The following is a 20,348-nucleotide window of genomic DNA, read 5'->3' on the forward strand; positions in this document are numbered from 1 at the left end:
TTTCTAGCTGCTTGGGACTGAATATTAATAATAAAAACTTTACATACATACAGGGTTTTTCCTTTATCTCATATTTCATAGATCCAAACTTTTTGTTGTTTGAGTTAAGCCACTAATTATAGGATTAAGTTTTAGAGGTTTACCTTGCATACAACCTTAACATCAGAAAAGCTAGCTGAATATTGGTACCGTATTTTGCCTTTATCTTGGTTTCTTTTCTTAAGTATTTCTGATTATTGGTTTGATAGCATTTTCAATAAGCACATATAATGTGACTCATCCCTACCTTTGAAGATAGCCTTGTGACTTTTATATGACTTACAGCAATTCCTGGTTTTACAGATCTTAAAGAGAACTCAACTCTTGAAATTGCCAGAAATTCAGAAAATATCTGTAAGACAATTTCACAAATAAAATTGCACATCAAATTGCTTATGAATTTTAATTTTTAAAGTGAGAATATTCATGTATATCAGAGATATCTTCCTATTAAAGCAAAATGCCCTTGGTACATATAAAATAATATAGTACTCTTAGCAATTTTATTTGCTTCTGTAAATCAATCAAGTTCTAGAATAGGACTTAGTGTGTGCTGTCTATGAATATTATGACTTTAGCAGAAATTACTGTTATATTGCAAGTAAGTTGGATTTCAATACCAATAGCAGATAGAAAATTAAATTAAAATTATATAAAATTTGGCACAGAGTGGGAAAATATCATGTGATTTGAAATTTCTACCATAAATTTTTGATTACTTAACCAAATGATAAACATAACTTTTTAATATATTAAAATTATAAACTAAATATGACCCAAAGTATTGGATTTATTAAAGTCATAGAACATATAAAAAGTTTAATAAATTTGCTAACATCTTCTTTCCCCTCCTCTTTAGATTAAACACCGATATTACAGAGAGGAATGTTGTGAACTTTTATCCTGTGGAATCAGCAGAAGCCTTAGACTTACAAGATTCTGCACTAAAGTATGTTGACCTTCTTGTAACTGAATATATTTTCTCTTTCTACATTGAAATATGTATGCTTTAAATTCCACTTTATGTCCTTTTCTTTTCTTTATTCCTACAGTGGTCAAATACAGCTGGAGACCTCTCTGGTGTGTGAGGTAAGGCCGCTCTTGGATTAACCAGAGCTCTGTGCGGTATTCTACCACGGAATAGTGGCTACCATAGTCTATAAAAGATTGATCGTAGGGTAGAACATTCATTAGTGGACTAGTATTCAATTTTGTTCACGGTCTGTTTTTCACATTTTTTATACTTTTACCTTACTTAGTTTTCCTGCATATCTATTTTACTTCATCTTCCATTAAAGATGAGAGTTGGCTCTTCCCATTAAATTCTCTGAATTTGGGGGGTCAGATAGTTCTGCTGAGCCAGGCAGTAGCAACTAAGATAGCGAGGGAACCTGCTGCATCAGAAAGAGGTAGGACCACTCAGTGTAGATTTTAGAGCCAAGAATGAAGCCTAGGGAGTGGCCAGGTGGAAAAAAACTAGAAAAGACTTGAGAGGCAAGAACAAATGATTTGGGAAGTGCCTGGGAGGATTAGGAGAACTTTAGCAGAGAGACCTGGTGGGGTTATGTGGGGACAGAGTAAGGGTGGAGTTATGCTGGGTGGAAATGGGGTGGCTGTCGAAAGCAGTTTTGATGTAAAACTAGAGATGAGCCTAGAAGGTCCCAGAGAAACAGTCCTAAAAATAGGTTTGAGCTAGTGACTTGGGAGTGACATCTGGGTGACACCCTAATTCATCCCACCGTAGTGAGTGGGTTTGGGTGGCTAACTTCGGGACACATCAATTTATGTCCCTGAGGTGTTTGAGCATGTGAAGTGTAGTGAAGCAGTTTTACACTCTTAACTGGCTAAGTCTCTGTTAAATAAGACCACTCTGGTTTCCTTGTTGAGCGCCATGACTTAGAATTATGTTGAGTTTTAATCCCACCTCAAAGACTTGCTAACTATGGGCAACCTCTCTAAACTTCACCTTCATTTTCTGTAAATTGGGACCAGTCTCACAACCCAGGATACCTAGACGTTAGCTATGACTCTCACTTTACCATTCTATTATCATTATTGGTGGGGTCCTCAGACAAAATTACTGCACCGTGTCTTCCCTGGTGGAGGCATCACTGAATTACCCAGTCCTGGAACATCAGGAAGCCTTTTGTGTGAAGGCTGCCCCCGGCCCATTCCCTCAGGCTCTCCTTTGAGACAGGCTCCTTGTGATTCTGTGCAGACCCACTATTTTATTATTGATTGATTATAGTTGACCCACTTTTTTTTTTAAGCTTCTTATTTGGAAATAATTTTAAATTCATAAAAATGTGGGGGAAAATTACAAGATTCTACAAAAGGTTACAAAAATTGCGTCCTTTTACCCAGAGTGACCTATTATTGTTTTACCACATTTGTCATATTGTTTCTTCTCTTTCTCTCTTTCTCCACACACGGTTCTTTTTCTGAAGCATTCGAGGGTTTCATATATCACAGTCCTTTTTCCCCTAAATATTTCACTGTATGTGTTCTAAGAATAGAGGTTTTACTTCACATAACTACATTTCGGTTATCAAATTCAGAAATTTACATTGATAAACTGTTTTCATCTCATCTACTATTCATATTCCAAATTGTTCAGTTGATCTAATGATGTTCTTCAGATTTTTTTTTTTTTTTCTACTCCCATGTAGGGAACACTGGCAGGGAGTGTATCTAGTTAGGAGGAGGTGTTTGGAGTTTCCCTTACTCTGGAACATTTCTGTAACCTTTCTTTGGTTTTTACAACCTTGAAATTTTGAAGAACGTAGCTCTCCTCTTTTTTAATGGTGTGCCCCTTATTTTGTGAGACAAAAGTCCCTCATATTTCCTCATGATTAGATTGGGATTCTGTGTGCTTGATCAGAACACTGCACAGGTGGTATTATGTCCATCTCAGGATATCACACGTGTCTAGATGGGCCTGATTGGTGATGTTAATTTGATTGCCCATTTGTTGTGTAACTTGATTTGTCCACTGTGTAATTTATTGTTCTGTTTTTCCATTGCAACTGATAAGCAGTCAGTGAAGAGGTACTTTATAACTGGTTAGGGTCCTGCTGCAGATGCACTTTTGATGCTAGTAAAACAGATGTCCACCTGGGTGCATGATTCAGGAGTACCAGTTTAAGACACAAGTCCTCTAAAAAAAGATACCTCCACTCCCATCTCTGATTTATAACGTTTTGTATTAATATAAGTTAGTTTTTTCTTTTTGGTTGAATGAGGACTCCTATTTGGTGTAAGAAATTCTTACTCATTGTCTTCCTTCTCTAGGGCATTCATCTGTCCATGACAGGCACATCTCAGTGATTTTGAAAAGGAGGGATCCGATAGTGGGCTCTGGAAGGCACAAGGAGGAGGAAGAGAAAGTAGCTAGGCCAGTGCTAATGATTATGCAGAATTTAAATGTGGTCCTCATTTATGATTTGGTTATTTTTATATTTTCTATCTCATTCTGGAGGAAAGCAATAACCTTAGCATAAGTCTTGAATCAATTAGCCAGTGTTTGTGGAGTACTTATGCTGGATTTGGTTTTGTTTTGGGTGTCAAGGATTGCGTTATTAAGGATATGAAGTTGTCCTCCTTTTAAGAGGTTTTAAAAAATGTGGAGGGAAGGGGTGCCTGGGTGGCTTGGTTGGTTGGGTGACTGCCTTTGGCTAAGGTCGTGATCCTGGAGTCCCTGGATCGAGTCCCGCATCGGGCTCCCTGCTCAGCGAGGAGCCTGCTTCTCCCTCTGACCCTCCCCCCTCTCGTGTACTCTCTCTCTCTCTCATTCTCGCTCTCTCAAATGAATGAATAAGTCTTTTAAAAAAAATGTGGAGGGAAGAAGACTTGGATATTGAAAAAATTTAAAGAATTTGAGATGGTCTGTAATCCTGAGTATTTTAGGTGCTCTGGGAGACTGGGGAAGAGGTAGAGTTTAAAGAGAGAGGGAAGTAAACGTAGATTTTGGGGGTTGTTTGGATTTGGATGGGTCCCAGCACGCAGCCCTGGCGGAATCAGCACAGTGTGTGAGCCAGGCAGAACACCGAGGAGGGGTGTGAACTGTGGCCCTACCCAGTTCAACAGGTAGGGCCGAGATTGCCAAGGGGTTTTTACATCACATTGTCTGACTTTAAACATAGTTGAGATGATGGTATCAAGTTTGGGTAGCACTGGCATCTATTCAGGAAGAATTGCAAATTATAGTCTCCTTCATAAATAATATCAAATTGGGGACAGTGTTGGAGGAAGGAATAGCTCATAGAGAGACTCAAACCTGCAGGTACTTGTTAGTATTTCTAACAAAGCCATTTAATTGAGTAGAGAAATTAATGACATTTTATTCTAAAAATATGTTTTTCCTTTGGATGTGTCGAAGTTTGGAGTATTTTTTAAATAGCACTCCTCAACAATAGGAATAGGAATAGCCATCTTAAATTTATACAAATTTGGTGTACTATAAATGAAGATGTTTATGTTAGCTATCACCAGGTTTTTTTTTAGGGTAATCAGTGGGTTCCTTGATGACCATATAAAGAAGGCTGATCTGAGTAAAATAATCTAGAGGTTCCTCATTGGTTGCCCAAGCAAACTGGCGTCGAATTGATAACAAGATTGTCTCGGGTAATTTGGAGTGTAGGCATGTATATTTATTAAAAGCTCCCAATGAGGGACACCTGGGTGGCTCAGTCGGGTAAGCCATCAACTCTTCATTTCAGCTCAGGTCATGATCTTAGGGTTCTGAGATCGAGCCCCACCCCCATCGGGCTCTGTGCTCAGCTTGGAGTCTGCTCAGGATTCTCTCCCTCCCACCCCCTCGGCCCCTCCCCCTGCTCACGCACAGCTCTCTCTCTCTCTCTCTCTCTCTCCTCTCTCTAAAATAAATAAATAAATAAAATCTTAAAAAAATAAAAGCTCCCAGTGAGATTCTGTGTATTTGGGAAATACTGCCTTGGACCATTTCTAAAGACCTGTAGTTCAAATGAGAAGTGGGAGCCTGTACGTGGCTTGGTCATCGAGCAAGGCGGGTTATGTTTAAAGGTACTTTGGACTGAGCTCTTTGCCCTGGGAGATCCCTTTTCTTAGTTTGTGTGATATTTTAGATGTATTTTGTGTGTGTGTGTGAGTACGGCTGCATGTTTTTAGCAAATGTCAGTATGACCTACTTAGCTATTTAACACACTAATTAATTAATTCAGTGTATATTCATTGAGTGCCCAGGTGCCAGGGATATGAGGGAAGTCAGAAGGACGCAGTTCTTGCCTCAATAATTTTATGGTCTAATGGAATATACCACGCATTTTTTTCTTTAAGGTGCAAAATGATCTCACATCACAGAGCAATGGGAGCGAGTATTCTCCAAATGAGGTAAGTTTTCTGAAGATTACTGTAAGACGAGGTAGTTTGTGAAGGCTGAATTGGAATACCTTTTACAGAAATACATAATCTGAGACTGTCATGATTCATGAGTTAATTGTATTGCAGATTCTGTGGGGGAGTCTCTCTCATTAGCTATCGTGGTCTTATCTGGCCCTATCCATAATGAAAGATTAGTTTTTTAAGATGTATTTTGAAGACCAAATATGGCAGCGTCTTTACAGAAGACAGAGTGATGGCTCCAATAGGCAGCATTTTGAACGTCCTATTACCCATCAGTGGAGCAGTGGGTGGTTTCCCTATAGATGAGACTCTGTCCAGTGTGACCTGTTCTCTCTTATTGTGTCATGACATTCTTCCATCAGCTGTGCCCCCTGTGAGGGGGGTGTGAGTGTGTGCCTGAGTGTGTGTACCCATGCACACAGCTATTCTGGAGCAGAAAAGATCGCCAGTGTCACATGATTATAGAATATTTTTTGTTGCGCAAATGAAAATTGACTGGCTCTCCCCTCAGACATTCTGTTGATGATGCCACTTCAACCATTTGCAATGCGAAGATGCATCCATCATATTTTTTTAGTCAGGTCTTCATCACACGCAGCAAATCAAAAAGGTAGTGGTGTAATTATAATCCTGGAACGTAGAGAAGCATGTGTAGTTCTGCTTTAGTTGTTTGTTTTTTTTTAAAAAAAACACCCTTTCCTTCCAATACTGCAGATGAGAGCGAACTCGCCTGCAATCTCTCCCACCACCAACAGCACAACTCCATTTGGCCTCAAGCCTCGATCAGGTAAATTAAAACCTCAGCGTCCTGACACTTCTAAACACTCAGTGGTTTCCCTTTAGCCTCTTAAATGTGTATGTGTTAGCGTGAGCAGCCTTGTGAACGCACTCTGGTGAACATTGAGTCCTAGCCTCAGAGCTGCAGCTTGGGGAGGCCAGACTTTGGAGCCTTGTTCTCAGTGAATCACCTGTTAGGTCCATGTTAACAGTAGTAGATATCGTACCTCCTTTCCAATCCGAGCAAAGAGAAAAGGTGATGGGGCATGTTAGTGGGGAAGAAATATTCTAATGAGTGTTTTACCCAGGGAAGATAAAATAGCTAGTGCTTTGCCCCAGTGGTTCCTAGTAAGGTGCTGAGCTAAAGAGCAGCCTCTGACAGGGTGACTCCTCTAAAATATCCTTTGTTGGCTTTCTAACCCTTGTAAGGTTATGCATTTCCTCCTGCAACAAGGTGATCATTTCAAGGCTCACATGAATGGCCAGGAGTCATTTCTTTAAAAGAGCCTTTCTGCATCAAACACTAATGATACACTGTATGGTGACTAACATAACATAATAAAATAAAATTTAACAAAAGAGCCTTTCTGCTTATTTTACCTACTTTCTTTTAATTTATTGTTAGTGTATTCACAGATGTAAATTACAGCAATGTGCAAAATAACTATTGGTTTTAAAAAGAAGGACGATGATGCATAGAAAAATTCGGTTCTTCTGATTTCTCCACTGAAGTTCTAGCACTATCTACCTTCTTTTAGTCCTTTTTTATTTTAATACTTTTGGATCTTTGCATACAGTCTTGACTATAATGCTTTTAAGTAACTGCTAAGAAAGGATTCAGACACATTTAAGTAAAAAGCTAGTAAAGAACTTAGATGTTCCTGGGTTTTTCAGTAAAGCATTTTGGCAAACAGAAGTTATATGTGTGTATATTTTGTAAACAGGTACCCATAAAAAAACAAATATAATTCCTGTATGAAGGAAACTTTTTCGTTTGGGGAACAAGTTGATTGATGGGTAAATGTAGCCAGGTGTAATGGTTTCCTGGCATTCTGGATGGGCTATAAAGCAAAGCTATTTGAGAAAATGCTGGGGCATGGCAAAGGTTAGTAGGTGTGTTATGGAAAGCCAAATTGTGCATGAAATAAGGCTCAAATGACTGGCCTCCTCATTTATGGCAGTGAGCGTATGCAGTCAGATCTGGGCTGGGCTTCCATTTCCCTGGGGTCTCAGGTGTGTACTGGGTGACATGATCAGGTGGGCACCTCTCCTCCGTGCCTTCAGTGACGGCCTTCCAGGAGAGTTATCTCTATGCATTCAGGACCTCAGATTGGGCTACAGACTTGCTTCTAATCCTTACAGGTAGTTTTAAGGAATTTTAAATATATTTCATAATTGAGCAATCAAAAGTTGAATGAATCCCCAAAGACCAATATTCTTTTGAATGTGCATCTTTACAATTTAGTTGTAAAATTGTCTCAATGATTTTTTTTTCTCTCTTTTATGGAGTCCAAACTCGACTTATCACTATTGTACTTGTACTATTCAACCATTTAAAATTCATTGTAGTGGTGGAAGAAGAAATGGGGTATTTATTTTGAATAGCAGAAAACAAAGATAATTTCCTCTCCAAGCTTCCAACCTTTCTATAATGCTGACTGTGGAAATTGTTCTAGCCGTTGAAAGCTTTGTGGAGTTTGGTTGCTGTAAATAATGCTGATTTATCTTCAGGAACATCAAGTGGCATGTTGGAATTTTATAAAACTGTATTATATATTGGGGATTTTTTCATTTTATTTAGTAATTTAAACATATTACAGTATGTATTTTTCACATTTTCTAAAAAATATATATAGCAATCTTAATTGAAGATGATATGATTTAAAAAGAAGTTCTATTTGATTGAGTAGCTTTGGAACTTTGAAAGCCAATTAACTTTTCTTTTAAAGTTAAGGGTATGGATTTATGTGATTTCTGTGTTACAAATAAAAATAGACTGCTCAAACCAGCAAGTTGGAATAGGAACTTAGATTCTTAAGTAGGCTGATAGTTTTCTTCAAAAGAAATTTTTTTTCTCTTCTGTGTTTTCCTCCAAAGAGAGACAACTGTATATACTCAAATGTTCATTCCTAACTCAGAAGTACTTGAAATTGATTGACTTCTGTTGGTGAATGAGGTTTGTTGTTAAAGAGACTCTGCTAGTGTCACAAAATGCTTTTCTGCTGATCAGTACCAAGACAGTGTTGAGGGGTGTGTGTGTCCAGGGTTGAGCAGAGAGTTGGCCTATCAATAAAGCATGCCAGTAGCCTTTAAAGAGAAATTTTACATTGCCTTGGAGAAAAATTGACACATGGTAAACACTGATTCTGTAATAGTCTCATTTCTAAATAATAGATATATTTACACATGTTAAGCTTTGTCTGTGTAACCAAATTTTTTGTGTGACTCGTATTTGCTACGATTGTTAGTTATTTAGAAGGTTTTTGAAAAGGTGTCTGGTAGGTCTTCTGCTTTGTATCTATGTTATCTGTGGGTACTCTTCCTTTCTGCTGACATGATTCATTAGGACTCTGAGTCTGTGGGCTTGCAGGACTGTTAAGATTAACGATATTAACTGCATGCAAAGTATATGATTGATAAGTACTAACACTCGGTTTTTATCATTCTTTTTATTTCATGCGCCATCTTTCATTCTTCTCCTATATTGTACATTTGAATTTAAATCCCATAATATGAAATTCGCTTCATTTCCATACAAACCTTATGCCATTTGTGAAATGCTGCTGCCCCTTTGGTTTTTCCTGGTCCTTGTCCAACTGTACGCGGACCGGCTCTCTTGCTCTCCTGCAGACCCAGCCCTCACTCTTCCTCCTATCTCCTTCAACAAACTTACACAGGCACAAACATGGGACAGCTCTAGCTACAGTGTTCCATCTGAAGGAGACAGTGACAATGGTAGGTGGCCTTGTACCTGTTCTTCAATGTGCTCATTAATAAGCCAATGAATATACTGATCGTTCATTTCTGTGCAGCTGAGGATAGAGTATATGCACCTGCATGCCTGCTCTAAGCACCAATGAGAAAAGCTGGAAAACAAAGTCCAGAAAGTGCATGGGGATTGTTCTCTAGCAGTTTGTCGAACTACATTTAATTAACTTGAAAGTTCTGAATTTCGGGAGGACTTTACAATAATTTCTTTCTCTACGTTTTCCGCTTGGGTTTTTTTTTGTTGTTGTTGTTGTTTTGTTTTTTGTTTGCTTGTTTACAAAAATTGGGGGTTGCACATTTGGAGTGTCTCTGCTTGCTCCTGCATCTGCACCAAAGTGCCTATAGAGTTTGATCTTTTATTATCTATGCTTAACCGTATGAGATTTTTAAGGTAATTAATACCATGGCTGATCGCTGAGTGGTGCACTAAAAATAATGTTAACATTGAGAAATTTCTAAAAATGAAGAGAAATCACTTGCCTTCTTTTTTTTGTTGTTATTTGCACATTTTAACTTTTGACACCTTCTACCTTTTCGAGTGTCTGTTCACCTATATGATATTCAAATTGGCCTGAAAATCAAATGTGCCAATAAAAAATTGAAGACAGCTCATTGGATTATTATGAATATCTTTTAGTTTTGTGCCATTAAATAGCTTAAATAGCCTAAAAGATGAAAACAAAAAATAGTTATCTAGACCTACATGCCACATAGATCAGAATCTCCATTTAGCCTAATGTTAGTTAAGATTTTAAACATTTTATTCTAAGATACAAAGTGACAAAAGTAATGTTAAATGAAATAGCATGATTTATAGGGAAGAGAAGTAAGATATGAGGTATAACCAAAATGCAAACACAATAAGAAAATAAATTTTCCGATCATAGTTATTTTTTAATTGAAGTATGTTATACAGAAAAAATATATTTAAAACATCTGCTGTGATTTCTGGTCAAAATTCAATAAAAAAAGTTTTCCAGTTTCCTTATGAAGAAGGATACATGTATATTTTGGCAGGTTAGTTGTAAAAAGGGTTTTACTATTTCATAGATTTCTAAATTTTTTTAACTGAAAATAAGTATGCTTCAACAACAACAGCAATGAGACAAAAGTCCCTCCTTATACCATCCCTATTTTGAAATCTGGAAGTTGAAGAGGGCTCAGTGGAAACTTTCTTGAGAAACTCTTCCTTTACTCAAAAATAAAAAAAGAGGGGGAGAGGCATTTTTGTTTTTCAGAAAGCATGGCTATTTATGGGTCTGCTGTTGTTTAAAGGAAATCAAGCCTAAAATGAAAGATTTATGTGTGATTTGGTATTTCCTTAGGAGTGATATCTGAAACCAAAGGACTTTTGTTTGTTTGTTTGTTTGTTTGTTTAAGCTGGGCAAGATCTAGTCATGTTATGTAGCAGAATTTCTATCTATATAGATGCGCCAGCTAAAACCAGAAAGGTGAGGTCACACTGTTATGTCGTGATGGAGGTGAGGCCACCCAGGGTCCTAGCCCTGCACCATCTCCATACTCACTCGGCAGCTGTTTATTGAGGACTCTCAGTGCAAGCCATAAGCCAGACTGCCTTCTTTTTATTAAAAATCCTAAGATATCCATAGAAATTAATAATTGTAGAAATCTCTCTGAAAATAAAATAACCTTGCACTCTTTACTTGGTATTTTTTTGTACGAGTGCAAATTCCAGAGATTCATGTGTAGCTATCAAGCTGTACCACAGTCATAATAAAAGAATTACTCTCAATATTCATGTGGTTCCATCAGTCACATCAGGTAATGGGTGGTTGTCGTTCATCCCTATTTGCAGTTTGTCTAGAAGGTGTTGTGGGCAAATTTTCTATGCAGAAATTGTTTTTACAAATAAATATTTGTGCAGGTTCCCAGATCTGACTTTTCACATGCTTCTTCATTCTCTTTGTGCTACACTTGGCCTTGTGATTTTGATATATTTTCCAAAGCATTTTTTAAATTAATGAAGTTGCACGATACGTATTCACAAGCATACAAATTAATCTTGCAAGAGAAATACAGCCTGCGATTTTATGTTGTTCTTACTCATTCCTCTTAAGTAGGAGATCCTGTCCAGTGGCCATTCTTGGCATTTCCAAGCTGATTAGCACATCAGTTTTGTTTCCCCCTATTCCTGGTCTCCATTATCTGTACCTGTCTCAACCTTTGTAAAGAAACGGCATCTTATCCCCGACTCAACCCGGTGTGTAATGTAGTTTGTCTTTCATTTATATTTTTTTTAGTTTTGGGTAAAGTTGGCATTTTTAGACCTTGTTCACTGTCTTGCTTTATATTAAAATTCCCCTTTAATTAAATTCTTTTCAGTATTTCATTTCAAATATGTCTCATTTTGAATTCCCCATCTTTTTCTAAAACTTTTTCTTCAAAGTAATAAAAAATGGCAAAGTGGCTAGAAGGTCCTTGGAAGTTTGCATTCCCGCGGTCACTGGAGTTCTGCCCCTTGAGACAGATGGGGAGGATGTGGAGGATGTGGAGGATGGGAGGATGAGGAGGATGGGAGGATGAGGATGAGGATGGGGAGGAGGAGGAGGATGGAGAGGATGGGGAGGGTGTGTGCAGGGCTGTGGGTCACTCCTGGCGCTGGGTGGGGCAGCTTCACTTCATCTGGTTCTTAACTTGGGAACAATTTCTTCTCTTTCTTTTGCTCTTGTGCCCTATTACTACTCTGCCTCTTTCCTGCCTTTCCCCTTCACTTTGAAGTGAAAACTGTTCCTATCTTCTTTTTCTCCCCCTTTTTTGTTGTTCCTATCTTCTTTTGAATCATTGTCCGTTTTCATTTGCAGTTAGTTCGTGGGTGCTAATTTATACTTATTTAAAATTGGCCATTGAATTATCACTAGAGAGTGAATGAATGAATGGACATATCCATCCATCTTAGGCCAATTTACAGACGTTTTCTAAGTTTTGCAATAACCTTGCACTTCTATGTATTATTTTCCCCATACAAAAATGAGGACATAGGCCATGAGAGGCATTTCAGCAATTCTGAGCCCTAGCTCTATATTAGAATCATTTGAGTGTTTTTAAGACTGTAGCTGCCTAGTTCCACATTCAGAGGTGCTAATTTATTTGGTGTCACATGGACTCTACACATTGATTACTTTTTTACTGATTTTTATATTATATTCAAGTAGGTCAAAGTCACTAGGTTAGAATAAATTGCCCAAAATTATAGAGAGGAAATATGAGCATTTTGAGGGCAGAGAGAGAATGTATCTAATTCATTTTGGGGCACCAGAAGGGAATAAATGAATGCATTAATCAGATTTCTAATTCACATTAGCCAGGATCTAAAGCCCCTGGTATTTTTTTCAAAGCCATTTTATTTTGCTGCCCTTGAATTTGTATATCTTAAATACCACACCCAGTCCAGGTTCTTAACTTCCAAGGAGAAACAGAGCTAAATTTCAAAACCCCATACGTCCATGGAGAAGAAATCTCTCACTGAGTTAAATTTAGGTAATAAAGGTTAATAATATAGACTGATAAATTTTATACCAGGAGTGCATTTCACCTAATAATTAAATAAGCATTTCAGGCAATTTTTAGAGCAGTGGGATTTCTTGATTTAACTAAAAGATATTCTTGGGGTGCCTACGTGGCTCAGTTGATTGAGCAGCTGACTCTTGATTTCAGCTCAGGTCATGATCTCAGGGTCCTGGAATTGAGCCCTGTGTTGGGCTCCACGCTCAGCAAGGAGTCTGCTTGAGGAATTCTCTCCCTTTCCCTCTGCCCCTCCCCCCACGCTCTCTCTCTCTCTCAAATATATAAATAAATCTTTTTTTAAAAAGATATTCTTAAACAAATAGAGAAATGGTTTCTTGTGCACATTCTTAAATGTCTGTTGTCTACTTTGTGCTGTGCATGAGGTTCGTTATTATGGATATGACTCTGCAAAAGACAAACAAGATATCTGCTTCTATAGAACTTTTACTTCAGAGTCAAATGAATTCAGACCTGGAAACCAAGCTTCAGTAGATTTTTCATGACAGGAAAAACTGAGGTGACTGATTATAAGGGTAGGATAATCTCTACAAAGATACTCTCCAAATAGACTGATCTTTGAATGAGGGAATTTTTGAAACACTTGTTTCATTTTTTTCATCCATCAAACAGCTTTATGGGGCAGGAGGAGACATACAAATTGGAAACAGACATAAACTCTTACAGAGTCATAATGGAGAGGAACAGATGTAGACTGCAAGAGAGAAAGTGATGAGTACCATGAGAGAGACACAGATAAAGAATTCTGTATGTTGATAGATCACTCCCAGGTTGGGGATGAGGATGAGGAGAAAAGTGAAAGAAGTAGCAGAGATAATGGAAAAATCAGTGGAATTTGACCTGTACCTAAAAAGATGAATTTGACATTCTGCACAAACATATTCATCATTCCTTGCAGGGGCTTTGCTTAGAGATTTGTCTCTTCTGCTAAATAAATTACAAACAGGAGCAAATCATCTTTTCCATTCTTTGAATGTTATTTATTAGATACATAGTAATTAAACAATTAAGCATGACTAATTTTTCCTGCATCTTTAATCACCCTTAAATCACCCACTTTTTTGTCTGTTCCTACACACACACACACACACAGTCCTCCACACACTTCCTCTGCTCTCTTCTCCTTCTTTTTTTTTTTTTTTAATTTTATTTATTTATTTGAGAGAGAGAGAATGAGAGACAGAAAGCAGGAGAGGGAGGAGGGTCAGAGGGAGAAGCAGACTCCCCGCCGAGCAGGGAGCCCGATGCGGGACTCGATCCCGGGACTCCAGGATCATGACCTGAGCCGAAGGCAGTCGCTTAACAAACTGAGCCACCCAGGCGCCCTCTTTTTTTTGCTTCTTAATTACACTTAAATAGGGTGACATTTGATTTGAAAGACAGGTCCTAACAGTGCAGCTCTTCTTAATATTGTTTTGTAGCCTCAAGTTAAACTTTCCCCCCCCGAATTAAATAAGGAAGTTCTTAAAATTTAGTGATATGAAATTAAGGAAAAAACAGTAATTCGTCTATAGATCAATTTCCTGAAGCTTTGGGTCAGAATGGTCACTACACATATTATTTAAATATGACTTGAAAGAAAAGGAAAAAAAACTGTAGGTAACAGAATCAGAGCTACCATCATGGTCCCATTAAAATGGTTCTGTTATAACAGACCTCGCAAAATAAGCAAACATGTATGTCCTCTGTAGAGTTATTATTAGTCTAAAGAGTTTGTTTTAATTTCTCATATATTCTACAGTAATTAACCCACTTAGAAAACTAGTAATATTGTCGTCATGGTTTCCAATAATTTTAGGTACTTTTGAAATATTCATTTAAAAAAACACACTTCAAATGTGTTTAACACTTTGTGATTGCTTCACATTCATAGAGCAAATTCCCAAGCATTCGTTTTATATTTTTAAGATGCATGGGAATTTAAGATGAAAAATGATGCTGGGACATTAAAACCCAGACACCACTGTATTATCTTATCTCACATAGGGTTCTAACAAGGCGAGGATACTTGAATTGTGTGCTGTTAAACAAAAGCTCATGGTTAACTTCCTGATAGTTTCGTATTCAAAAGAAATCTGCCAATAAAAACATATTGAAAATATTAAGCATGCTGTATTAGATAAGATTGCCCCCTAGAAAAAAGGCAAAGGGAAATAAAACCTCCAAAGAAAACATTAGCATTGTTTAAACAATGTTGGGGCGCCCCTTGCTGGCTAGTGTATGTATTACTCAACTCTGCTTACATTCCTTGACTTTTTTGGTAAATTTGGTTGACTTCTTTTTTGGGGGGTGTGGATTATTTCTAAAATTTTACATTCCAATATATATCTCTTCTGGATGTTATGTTAAATGGGTAGATTTTTTTTTTGTTGGTCTTGATAAGATTCAAAGGCAAGCTTAATGCATTTCCAGTTTCTTCCCGGCTTCCTAGTTTGTCCACCTTCTCCTTATTTCCCTTTGCTCTGCAAACTGCTCATCTCTCCCTACAGGTTATGCTACCCTACTTGCTTTGCTGGACTTGCCTTGATTTTTAAATAATCGGTCTCATTTCCTGTGGGTTTGGTTTCTGTGGGGTTTGGTGATAGCCCTTTGGTGACATGTCTTTGGCTCTTTTTGCCGGTGACTTCCCTGGATGGCTTGAAGCAGAGGCCCAGGCCCCAGGCGGACTCCTCCCTGAAGTTCCAGAAGGTGCTATGTCTAGTAGACCTCCCTCTTTCTCCATTTGCTGTAAATCAAGGTTTTATTAGGACAACTTTCTAATCTTCCATAGAGCATCAGAATGCTGATTCACATATCCTACAACTGACTTAGAAAATACTGAGATGTGAGAAGCTTGATGCAAATCATTTTATTTATTTCATTTATTTACTTATTTAATTATTTATTTATTTGAGAGAGAGAGTGCACACATGAGCGGGAGGGGCAGAGGGCGAGGGAGAGAGTGAGAGAATCTAAAGCAGACTCCACAATGAGCACAGAGCCTGGTGCAGGGCTCAGTCTCAGGACCCTGAGATTAAGACCTGGCCCAAAACCAAGAGTCAGATGCTTAACCACCTGAGCCACCTAGGCGCCCCCATGTAAGTCATTTATTAAGGTGGTTTCATCCAAAGGTACACATTGAGATTAAAATGACATAGTTGGGTGAGCATGCAATAATTGATTATAGGGAGTGGACTCAAGTTTTTCTATTCTAAGTATATTTGTAAACCATATTTAACTTTTTTTAAAAATTAGTAAATTGAAGTAACTTTTTAAGTGGTCTGTAGGAAATATTTGTCAGAATAAAAGTTGCATGCCCTTGTTTACATGATTTATATTATGGTGATCAAAATTACTGGAATTGCAGTACCCATGCAGCCTTCCCTGTGGTTGTGGTTTTTAAAACCGAAGTTCTTTGCCCAAAACTTCCTGGAGGGCTCCCCTACCCCACCTCGCCCCCTAAGCCCACATGTAGTCTGAAGGTCTATAGGACAGGAGGGGCAAATACGGCTCTTACCAGCACCTTGCTCCCTCCTGTGTGAATGGGAAATTGACAGTCTCAGTGGGATAAAAATCTCAAAAGAGAAAAAAAAAAATCAAGTTTAAATCTGCACTGGGCTTTGTATCATAATAAAAAGTGATTAAAATCCTTGCTAGAATCAGCCTGCCATATGTAGAATATTGTGTACCTTCTTTATTAGTCTTTACAAGATGTTATCCTTCAGAGGTTTAGAGTATTCATTTTCTCTGGAGCCCGAGGCTGGCCGCCTTTCAGAGGGAGCTCTGCTGTTAGTTGCTGTTCGTGATGGTTGTAATTTTAAAGACATGAAGCCAAGGGTGATCTCTTAAACTGCCTCTAATCTTGCCAGCTTTTCTAAAAGGAGTCTATGGTCATCTCTAAAGAACTAACTTTCTGGATATCATATCAGTGACGTGATAGAAGGCAGAGTTTTTCCACTCCACATTTAAAATACGTAATCCTGTGTATCACCACCTAGTTCTTAACTCAGGCTTATAAAAAATTTTGGCCAACAGAAATATTAACCTGTCCTCATTTTTAACGTGTAAAGCAATTCTAGTCCTCTTCTTTGAATAAAATTATCTGAGTTGATGAAAAGATCATGAAACCCCAAGGATAAATGAACACTTAGATGAAAGCAGCAGGAACATGAGAGAGGGGACATCTGTCAGAGCTGTGGCCTGGCATGGGTCCAAGGATGATCCACACTCTTCCCTGGATTCAGTCTATTATCACCAAAAATACAACTGTTGTTAGTCTGCATAACTCAGTACAGTTTAAAATATAATCTTTAGAATATTCAAATCAAGCCTTCCGTGTGAAGTCAGAATTTGTTTCTGTGAGTGCTAAGTGCATCATTTGAGGGTAAACTATTGATTTAACGTCCATACGAGTAGTCCTATATGGCGACCTGTGGTAGGCACTCAATAAAGGCTTTTTTTTTTTCCTTTTTATTACAGTGTTTCTAAGACCTCAGAGAAATTTGGAATCTATAGACCCACAGTTTACAATTCGGAGGAAAATGGAACAGATGAGAGAGGAGAAGGAACTGGTGGAACAACTCCGTGAGGTACCCCAGAAACAGTCCCTCCCCGAATATCCGTTCTCACCCAGAAAGAGTCCCTCCCCAAATACTCCTTTTCACCCAGAAACAGTCCATCCCTGAATGCCCATTCTCACCCAGAAACAGTCCATCCCTGAATACCTGTTTTCACCCAGAAACAGTCCATCACTGAATACCTGTTTTCACCCAGAAACAGTCCATCCCTGAATGCCCATTCTCACCCAGAAACAGTCCATCCCTGAATACCCGTTTTCAGAATTGAGGCGGCATTCTGTACATTTGAAAAATAGACTTTGAAGTGCTGCCAAAAGGCCTCATTCAGATCTAGCCAGGTCACCTCCTGACTGATATTGGGCAAGTCACATAACATCCCTGATTTCAGGTTTTTTCATGTATTAAAAAAATACTTCCCATCTTAGTGGGGTCTTGTGAGGAATATATGAGATAATGGAAGTTGAAATACATATGGATAAAACCTAGTATTGTTTCAGTTCAGGTATGCTCTACAATAATATGCTGTCATTCTTTTACTTAGCAATAACATTCCATTAATTTAAAAATGTTTATCCTTATCCTACTTTGTATTCCAACTGATCAGAACTTTGTAATCAGGCATTTAAGCAAAGCATTTGAGTTCCTACCCAAGAGTGCTAGGTGCCAACGAAGATTTTAAGCTTGGTGATGGCAGGGAACATGGCTATCTTATTTGTATTTCTGTTCCCACACAGCTTCTGGTGGGCACTCTGGAGGTATTTGTCTATCCTCATGGTCTTTGTATCTAGTTCAAGAGCTCATACATGAATATATGAAAGAACAAATAGCAGTGCATGGGTCAGTCGCCAGAGAGCACATGGATATTAATTATTAAAGTCAGCGCACCATGAACTGCTTCATAAGTTCTTTATATTCAAGGACAAGTACCATAGCCATGGACTAGAAGAATGTAAGAAAGTCTAGAGGGGATAGATTTAAGGTACATCTTCTTCAGTCACTGGGTGATTGACTGCTACTGTGTATCAGGCAGTATTCTAGGAGATGGATATAGGAGAGAACATAAAGGTCCCTGCTCTCATGAAGCCCGTAGTCTATGAGTAGAGATAGTAAATGAGAAGGAAACAAATAAACATATAATTTCAGATGGCAATGAGTTCTGCAAATGAGAACTGAATCCCGTAAATAAAATCAAAGTTAAATTAAATTAAGGTAGGTCCACACTGTTGTTGCTACAGGTGATAGTTTATATATGGTTTAGCAGGGGGTCAGGAGGGAGGAATTAAAAGCACAGAAACCCCTTCCCACTGCTTTAAGTCACTGTGGTTGGCTCAACAGTCCCAGCGAGAAAGTCAGACCTCTGTGGTTTGCCTAGAGTATTTGCATGTGCTGTAAATTTGGCAGGTGAACTTTCAGAGGAAGGTGAAAATAAGATCAGAAGCTGAGACATGCCTCTCAAAGAGTGACAGTTTTATTTTAAAGTGTGGGTTATATTGGTTGTTTACATTTTCATTTATGATATAAAATAAGGGACTGAAAGAGTGTACAGAAGAAAAGTAGGTGTCTACACACAGGACCGTTCTGAGAAGGAATTACGTGACACTGTTTTATGCACTGGTTTTCTAGTGTTTCATTTATTCCAAATCTCCAAAATAAGTCATTCTTTCTTGGGCTGTTATCCATTTAATAGGAGCCACTTTATAAAACAGAAACTTGTATTTGAAGTTCAGAAAGTTAATTTCTCTACTTCTGCTTCTGAGAAGATCAAACAAACCTACCTTTCCCTGTTTCCCTCACTAAGTACAAGTAAAAACCATGGACATTATATATAAAATAAACATAAGAACACTCAGAAAGGTAGAGAGAAGACAGCAGTCTGGCTAGGGCCCCTAGGGACTAGAAATGACACCGTGGTGAGCTCTGTGGGTTTTCTTTTTTGCCTCATATATCTCAGATCTGGAGCTGAAGTAGTTGGAAACCCAGAAATGCTAATGGGCACAATTTCTTTTAAAGGGCCACCCAAAAGCCATGGGATCTCTGTATTATTTCTTGTCACTGAGTATGAATTTATAATTATCTCAAAATAGAAAGTTCAATTTTTTTTAAGGGAGAAAAATTGATTTCTCAGCTAAAACATAATCTAAGAGAAAAGCATCCCTTAGTCCCTCCTCTGCCCCTGGCAGCCTGTCAGAACCAATTGGTCCTGCTTTCTGTTGGTCACCTCATTCTGGTTTTATATTTCCATAGCCAAGGGTGAGGCAACATTGAACTCAAGAAGTTATCCCAGTATGTTAATGTCTCAATTCATAAATACCTGTAACTCTATTTGACCCTCCGTTGCCTGATGACACCTGGCTTCCCTCTGATTCCTCCCCCAGAGCATCGAGATGAGACTCAAGGTCAGCCTGCACGAAGACCTGGGGGCGGCACTCATGGACGGCGTGGTCCTCTGCCACCTGGTCAATCACATCCGCCCGCGATCCGTTGCAAGCATCCACGTCCCCTCACCAGCAGTTGTAAGTAACACCAGATAAAGGGAAACTAACTTTCACATAAGACAGATTTTGGGGGGACAGTGTTGCTTGTTAAAGTTGCTGCCAGGGTCCCCCAGGACCTCAACAACTAGAAGAGTGGGAAAGAAAAAGCTCTGAATGAAGCAACATTTTCCCCTAAAAAGGGAGAATATATAAATACGTAAGTGCCAGGAAAAGAATTTATTTCAAAGACAAAGCACATCACGTTAAAGGACTTACTGGTTGGGGCGCTAACTTTTAAGGCTGTAAGGACATAAAGATTCATTTCTCACTAGGGGTTATTTAAACAGTGAGAAGTCTTTCCAGGAAGCTTTTTTGGTTGGTGGCTTCTCTGCTAAATGGAATCTCTTTCCTTTATTAGTCACTGAGGATTTTAGGATGATTCTGGAAAGATGTGGGTTCTCTGTCAAATGGCATTTTAAATAACCCGTCAAGCCAGAGGTTGGTCAGCCGGGCATTAGGCCTCACTTTGCTCGGGGTACACGAGATACTGGGGCAGCAGTGAGACAGACTGATCGCTGAGACTCAGCTAATA

General features: G+C 38.5%; 1 protein-coding gene across 6 annotated transcripts in view; it reads left to right on the forward strand.

Annotated features, from left to right (window-relative positions):
* The window catches only part of LRCH1 (leucine rich repeats and calponin homology domain containing 1), a 191,425-nt gene that overhangs the window by 146,360 nt on the left and 24,717 nt on the right, over nucleotides 1-20,348 (forward strand). For 5 of the 6 annotated variants that reach the window (XM_064586101.1, XM_064586100.1, XM_064586099.1 and 2 more), the window contains 6 exons: nucleotides 899-988; nucleotides 1,092-1,128; nucleotides 5,353-5,406; nucleotides 6,133-6,205; nucleotides 17,185-17,294; nucleotides 19,658-19,795. In XM_064586101.1, coding sequence (XP_064442171.1) covers nucleotides 899-988; nucleotides 1,092-1,128; nucleotides 5,353-5,406; nucleotides 6,133-6,205; nucleotides 17,185-17,294; nucleotides 19,658-19,795 — 502 coding nt within the window. Of the gene's footprint in view, nucleotides 1-898; nucleotides 989-1,091; nucleotides 1,129-5,352; nucleotides 5,407-6,132; nucleotides 6,206-9,045; nucleotides 9,151-17,184; nucleotides 17,295-19,657; nucleotides 19,796-20,348 lie in introns of all 6 variants that reach the window. The other variant, XM_045869457.3, reaches the window with a different exon arrangement.

The sequence above is a fragment of the Mirounga angustirostris genome, unplaced genomic scaffold (genome assembly GCF_029215605.1).
Source record: "Mirounga angustirostris isolate CCGP_5_RB_7025 unplaced genomic scaffold, mMirAng1.0.hap1 SCAF_3, whole genome shotgun sequence".
Taxonomy (NCBI): domain Eukaryota; kingdom Metazoa; phylum Chordata; class Mammalia; order Carnivora; family Phocidae; genus Mirounga; species Mirounga angustirostris.